This window comes from Nerophis ophidion, linkage group LG11 (genome assembly GCF_033978795.1).
Source record: "Nerophis ophidion isolate RoL-2023_Sa linkage group LG11, RoL_Noph_v1.0, whole genome shotgun sequence".
Taxonomy (NCBI): domain Eukaryota; kingdom Metazoa; phylum Chordata; class Actinopteri; order Syngnathiformes; family Syngnathidae; genus Nerophis; species Nerophis ophidion.
In genome coordinates, this window is record NC_084621.1 from 49832456 (window position 1) to 49840041 (window position 7586).

The 7586-nt window shown below is 46.4% G+C and overlaps 1 protein-coding gene across 1 annotated transcript; it reads right to left on the bottom strand.

Annotated features, from left to right (window-relative positions):
• Positions 1-359: 359 nt before the first annotated feature.
• LOC133561478 (uncharacterized) lies at positions 360-3209 on the bottom strand. The gene is given in 2 exon segments (XM_061914765.1): positions 360-1789; positions 2126-3209. Coding segments are annotated over 2 exon segments (2514 nt in total).
• Positions 3210-7586: the final 4377 nt, after the last annotated feature.

The window sequence follows — 7586 nt, forward strand, 5'->3', positions numbered from 1 at the left end:
TCCAATGCTAGTTAGCACGTCTAGCAAGCACGCGTCTATCAGTCCAAAACGGCCCGATATGTCCACATCCAGAAGTGTCTGGCGGTCGTACGTGATCACGGAGTGACCACGATGTGAGCCAGCCATGAAGTTTGCAAAATTGTCCGGTATTTCTGCCAAATGTTCCATCTTTAGCAAGCGCTCCGCGATGTTGCAGCCCGCCCGGGCGCCGCCATCTTGGATATGTTGTCTTTCGGGTCTTTCAACATCATACACCCTCCTCCAGGTGACCCAGCCGGGGCTGATCAGACCCCAGCTTGTGTCCAGATGGCTAGCTAGCTACCATGACTCCATGGCTCTCCCCTTTTGAGCCACAGCCCTCATGAGGCCCTCTCTGCCGTATCGGTGGTACTGCGGATGGCTCTCCTCCTTCTCTCTCCCTCGATGCCCAAAGTGCTGAAGGCTCTGGTCAAGGAGCGGGCTGCAAAACCCCTGCATCCAACCTCAACTGGGAGGCACCTCACTCTCCAGCCAGCCTGCTGACAGTCACTGACCAGTCCCGCGTACTTGGAGAGCTTCCTCTCAAAGGCTTCTTCCAGGCGGTCTTCCCATGGGACGGTGAGCTCCAGCAGCACTACCTGCTTGGTGGACTCAGACACGAGGACAATGTCTGGTCGCAGGGTGGTGACTGCAATGTGGCTGGGGAACTTCAGCTGATGTTCAAGGTCCACCAACAGCTGCCAGTCTCTTGCAGAGGTTAGAATGCCCGCAGAAGTTCTTCTGGCAGGGGTTGGCTGCTCCCCAGCTCTGACAAAGGCGATGATTTTCTTCAAGGGTCGGAACTGCTTCTCCCACACCAGTCCTGCGCTGATGGTTTCAGCAATGGTCTTAAGGACTTGGTCATGCCTCCAGCGGTACCGACCATCTCCAAGTGCCCTGGTGCAGCAGCTGAGGATATGTTCCAGGGTTCCTTGCTTGGAACATAATGGGCATGCTGGTGTCTCTGCTATGCCCCATGTGTGCAGGTTAGATGGGCTTGGAAGCACATCGTACACTGCCTGGATGAGGAATTTAATGCGGTGAGGCTCGGCTTTCCACAGCTCGGCTTTCCACAGCTCGGCCCAGGTCAATTTCCTCTCAACCGCATTCTCCCATCTTGTCCAAGCTCCCTGTTGCTTCAATCCCACTGCCTTGCAAGTTCTAATTTCCTCCACTGCAGCTTTCACCTCCTCCTGAACAAGGCAGCGCCCTTCCTTCCCGCTGGTTTTCAATTGGGGAAATGGAAAGGAGCCTAGCCCAGCTCTGCCTCGAGTGACCTCTCCCACCAGGCTTCTTTGACGCAGCCTTGCCTCTGCCTCTTGAACTGCATCCTCAGCCCTCCACTTTCTACCAGTCCTCACTTGGATCCCTGCTTTAGCCACCTTCGGATCTCGTGAGTCCCTGAGCTGAACCACTTCTCTGGCTCTTGCTACCTTGAACTCTTCCTCCAAGGATTTGAAGGGTAGTTGCAGTTTGTTGGTGTTCCCGTAGAGTGCGAGGCTGCTCAGGCTCTTTGGTAATCCCAGCCATCTCCGGAGGTGGCTACTGACCCTCCTCTCTAAGGTCTCCACTGTTGAGATGGGGACTGCATAGACAAGGAGGGGCCACAGGATCCTGGGAAGAATGCCATGTTGGCAGACCCAGGCTTTGAACTTTCCAGGTAGGCCTGACTTGTCCACGGATTTCAGCCAGCCATCCAACTCAGTGCAGGTCGACTGGATAGATGTGGTATCTCTCAGAGAGCTGTCAAAAACCTTGCCCAAAATCTTGACTGGCTTCTCTGTGATGGTTGGAATGGCTGTGCCTGTGATGTTAAACCGGAACTTGTCTTCCACCTTCCCTTTCCTCAGCACCATAGACCTTGATTTGGCTGGCTTGAAACGCATCCGGGCCCACTCCATCACCGTTTCGAGTCCCTTCAGAATCCACCGGCAGCCTGGGACTGATTCTGTCATGACAGTGAGGTCATCCATGAACGCCCTGATGGATGGTTGCCTTTGTCCGGATCTCGATAGAGGCCCGCTGCACTCTGGCTCAGCAGACTTGGTGAGCATGTTCATGGCCAGGGAGAATAGTGTCACAGAGATAGTGCACCCTGTGATTATACCGATCTCCACCTTGTGCCAACGAGATGTTATTGCTCCCGAGGAGACCCTCATCCTGAAATTGGTGTAGTAATCAGCAATGAGGTCTCTACATCTGCTGGGGACATGATGTTTTGTTAATCTGAGCTGAACCAGCTTGTGTGGAATGGAGCCGAATGCATTTGCCAGGTCAAGCCAAAGCACTGACAGGTCGCCCTTGTTCTCTCTTGCCTCTCGAATGAGCTGTGTCACCACACCGGTATGCTCCAGACAGCCCGGCATTCCTGAAATGCCTCCCTTCTGGACAGATGTGTCGATGTAGGTGTTCTGACACAGGTAGGTACACAGTCGTTTGGAAACAGTGCTGAAGAAGATCTTTGCCTCGACGCACAGCAGGGAGATGATGCGGAACTGGTCTAGCTGGGTGGAGTTTTCCTCCTTCGAGATCCACACCCCTTCAGCTACTCTCCATTGTTCTGGGATCCTCCCTCTTCTCCAGAAGACTCGCAGGATTTTCCACAGACGCAGCAGGATTATGGGACAGTTCTTATACACCTTGTATGAAGTGCCACTTGGTCCTGAAGCAGAGCGTGCCCTTGCTCTGCGGACAACCTCCCTGACTTCCTTTAGCTGCAGTTCTGACATGTCAAACTGCACCTCCGGTTCAGGGGGGTCTATGAGGATGTTACACCCTCCCAACTCCTGCTCTCTTGCGGGGTCGCTGTACGTCTGCTTCAGATGTTGGTCTATGTCTTCCTGCGAGGAGGCAAGTTTACCACTGCGCTTCTGCCCCAACAAATCCTTAGTGAACTTGAAGGGGTTGGAGATAAAGGCAGCACGCTTGCGTGCCCTTTAACGGCGCCGCCTCCGATGCCACTCAGCCCGGCGAAGAACCCTGATCTTATTCCGCAGGATGCACATTAGCTGGGCCAGGCCAATACGTTCCTCATCTCCGGCCTTCTTCTATTGGGACTTCAGTGCTTTCATCTCCTGCCTGATGTTGTGGATCCTCACAGCTCTTTGATTCTTTAAGTACGTTGTTCCGGAGCTTTTCTTCTCCTCCTCGCCGAATCGTTCAGCAGCGATACTGACAATGATTGTTGTCATAGCTTGTAGCTTCCCGTCAGCCTCTCCCTTTACTGTTGCCTCCAGAATTTGGTCGACATCGTCATCGAACTGCTTCCACAATGAGGTCATGCTAGCTGCTGGCCATTTGATCCGCCTCCTGTCAGATTTGATGCTCAAGGGATTAGTTTCCAACACTTGGAGGTTCCGGGCACTATGGGGTGACTCCGGGCCTGGCTCCTCCTGCGTCTCACCAGGTTGGACACCTGTGCGATGTGTTGCTTCTTCTCCCAACAGGCACTTCATCCGCGCTCGGTGGATCTTTAGGCCGTGGATGTTCTTGCAGACTTTACCGCATGTACACTGCATGCTCATAGTCGTTTGTCCATTGCTTGGGTCTGTTGCCGTTGTGTCCGTCCGACCGGGGTGCTCATCCTCCCCGCTTCTCGGGCACCCCTGGGGGTATATTATAATATTTGTATTTGGATATGTTATAATATTTATATCATAATTGGATATGATATAAATAGTTGATTCTAAAGAGAAATTCAACCTGTTCTAACACATACTGTATATAGTCAATGAAATGTAAACACAAAGGTTAGTGGCGGCCCCTGGAATAAACACTCTATGCAGTTGTTTCGGTGCACATGATTATGGTCATTCAGCAGCTGATCATAACAAGGTCATGCTCTGCAGGTGTATGCTTGTTCTACTTTGATGGACTGACATCATGAATAAAATTATACTTTTTCTCTGCTAAACATCTCTTCGGTGGTCTTTTGTATTAAGTTTGAGTTCCATTAAGCAACCTCGTGGCCGCATCTATTCAAACGCCCACTGAGATCATTTTTAATTTAGCATCGCTTTGAATGCCATCATTGTGACAGGTTTACGGCTATATTTCTAAACCAACCGTACTATGTTTTTATATTGTAGCCCTATCTTTTCCCCTAGGATATGTCTAAAGAACATTTGATTTTTCATCATTTTTGCCCATTTGTTGTGTTTTGTTTACTTTTTTACTTAATGCTGATGCGGCGTAGCAGTTTTGAATTGACTTCTTTGTAGAAGGAAATACCAAATTATTTTCTTTCCTCTAAGACCCATCAATCTTTTTTTATTTTACCTTTTTTATATAAACTTTACACATTACCTGGAATACAAACACATGACTATAAAACATATTGGATTGAACTGCATTGTCATTGTTAATGTAGTCTTTTTGTTTATACGTCATTATTCATAGTAAATACAACCTTTTACATACCGTATTTTTCAGACTATAAGGCACACTTAAAATCATTTCATTTTTTCTAAACCCGACAGTGCTTTAACCCGGTGCGCCTAACAGACACATTAATTCTGGTTGTGCTTACCGACCTCAAAGCAATTTTTTTTTGGGGGTATATGGTATAGTGAGGACGTGATGAGTAGATGGCAGTCACACATACTGTAAGAGAGATGTGTGGACTACAGGTTGACGCCTCTTGTTCAATAAATGACGCTAGAAGTACAGGAATAGCAAGCAAGTCCAAAACTTTGATGTGTCATTTAGAATATAGAAGATTACACAAAGCACTCAAAAATCTGTCAAAATGTTTTAGCACGACTTTGGTAAACAACGAAACCGCACCACATGATGGATTGTCAGCAGATTACGGCGACCGTAGTCAGGCGTACTGTACTTCAACATAAGGGTATATTATCATGGTGTGTATGTAAGGACCCTAAAACACCACCTATTAGGAGACATAATCTTACATTTTGTTTTGATTTATATGCAAAGCCAACTTTTCTTACCTTCTGGTTCCTGCTGACGTGTATTTGGGATCTGCATAAGTCCCGAAAATTTGTGAAAGCCCGCCGTTGTAGTCTGCGCCGTTGTCAACGAGCTTCTTCTTTTCCTCTATCCTCTTGTTGTGGGGCATTCATCCTCCGCTGTTGCCATTTCTAATACAAAGTAGTGCACAGTTCTAACTTATATCTGTCAGTAGATTCCATATGGAAGCACTAAAAACCACCGCTAGAACAAAGATGACAGGGAGAAGATGCTTTCAAAGTGGAGTCGCCCACAAAACAGCGCATCCTAGATAGACAGTCAGAAAGCGGCTTGAAAATTGTTTGTAAAACATCATCTATGCAATATTTTGACCAAATAATCACCATTACATGTTATGTAGACCAAAAACAGTGTTTTATATGCAGACAAATCATAATATTATCCCTTTAATGCCCCTTGTAATCAGGTGTGCATTTTGTATGAAACTGGACCTAAAAAAATAGCCGCTCATCGGCAGTACGTGTTATAAGAGCCCAATTTTAAAATATTATCGATACATTATTTTGAATATCCCGTTATAGACTTACTTGAACTGTGTTTTTGCTGGTTGTGTCTTTTATGGGCAAACTCTGGTTCCCATAACATTAGCCGAATCTACTTCTGGTCACCAAAAATAATAGAGTGCAGTTACTAAATGAAAATGTTCATAGCTAGAGTATTAGAATCGAAATCAGAATCCAAAATACTTTAATAATCCCTGAGGGGAAATTAATATTTTCAGCACAATCCCATTCAAGAGCAGACTAACATTACAGGGAGACAGAACAGGATCGCTGACGGGTCTGCCAACTTCCGGCGCCCCTTACAAAAAAGGTGAGAAACAGGTATACGCTGGGGAGGAGTGGGGTGAGAAAAAAAAAAAAATCTGTCTAAACTTGGGCCACTGAGAGGGGGTCCAGACTGAGGCCAAGGAAAGAAAAACAAACTCATAGCCATAGCACACAAACACATGTCTGTAAAAGGGTAACATAAAAGATCACAAAGGACATTAAAGACATTAAAAGAGCAGTCAACCAGCAACTTCCACACACAGCCACAAAAGTAAAACAACAACAACAAAAAACATATACACCGTAGTGGCCTCTGCGGTATTCCACGCCATTGTCTGCCGGGGTGAGGGGAGCATAGTCAGAGACAGAGCAGACCCAACAAAGCAACTCAGAGAGCCAACTCCACCCTCGGCCGCCCACCAACTCTCGGCCAGTGTCCAGTCGCATGGATGAGCGAGGATACATCTGAGAAGACCGAGGTGTTCGATACCTGCTCATTCAGCCAAGACACTTTGGAGCTCGTCCGTCCCGGTGCTCAGCGCTAGCTCCGCAACCCTGTCTCTTCATCTGCATCTCCTCCAGTCTCTCCAAAGGGACTCTGGTGTGGCAGAGACCCAGCAGCTGGTCTCCATGGCCAAAAGGCTCCCGAGAGGCAGATCCAGAAGTTCACAAAAAATCACCGCGAAAAGAAATCTATTTGTTTTTCCCAAAAAGTTTTTTTCAACATTAAAAACCCCCCCTGGACATGATATAACACCCACTTAGTCACCATTACAAGCCACAAACTTTGAAGCGTGATGTAGCGAGGGATGACTGTACTGCAATACTCACTGGGCTGCAGTTACCTATACAGCACCTAGCGTGTTACATGAGTACGTAATATCAAATACCGAAATGTGGCAACAAAAAAAATCTTGTTTTGGCCCTGACAACAGAACATTTTTCACCACTTATTTTTTGGACATTTTTTGATTGTGGATGAAAAAACTTTTGTTACAGTGTCTGTTTTTGTCACTCTTGACAGTGTTGGAAGGGGTTGAGATCAAGATTCTCAAATAAAATCATCCAGCCACTAATGTTTTGACATTGCTTTGTGCACTGTGACAACAGGTCTATTTATGTGGGGATATTAAAATCTAAAATGAATATGTGTGTGAATGGGCGAATGTGGAAATGTTATTTGAAGCGCTTTGAGTATCTTGAAGGTAGAAAAGCGCTATACAAGTATAACCCATTTACCATATTAAAATGGAATCTGACTCTTGCCAGACCCTTGTAGTTCGCTGAGCTCCACACAAGGATCTGGGCTTGAGGGCAATGCAGAAAAAATAATGAACCAATCAGGATTGCCGGGCGGGATTTCATAGATGTGACGTAGCGCCCAAGCGACTGTTTGATTCCAACAACAATGGAGGCACGCAATGAGGAGTCGTGATTCTGCATATTTTGTTGGCACAAACTACATCGATCATCTACTGACATTGCTGCGTTGTTTCAGTAAAAGTTCTCTAACTTTTCTTTCTGTTGTTATCCAATATGTCGGCTCTTCTGTTTTGGATTTCTCAGCGCTGCTCTCATCATCATCACAGGTTGATTTCGATGTGAGTGGTTGAAGTAACACATATATGTTTATGTTTATTGTTCTTCGGTCAATGGTCAACAAAGTAAACAAACAGTTGTACATTCATAGATTGAAAATAAAAAGTTGTACATTTATAGATTGAAAATAAAAAATGTTGCAGACCGAAAGGGTTTAGGCTGAAGTTAAACACTTATTGTGCCTAACCCTATAAACAATTTCAACTA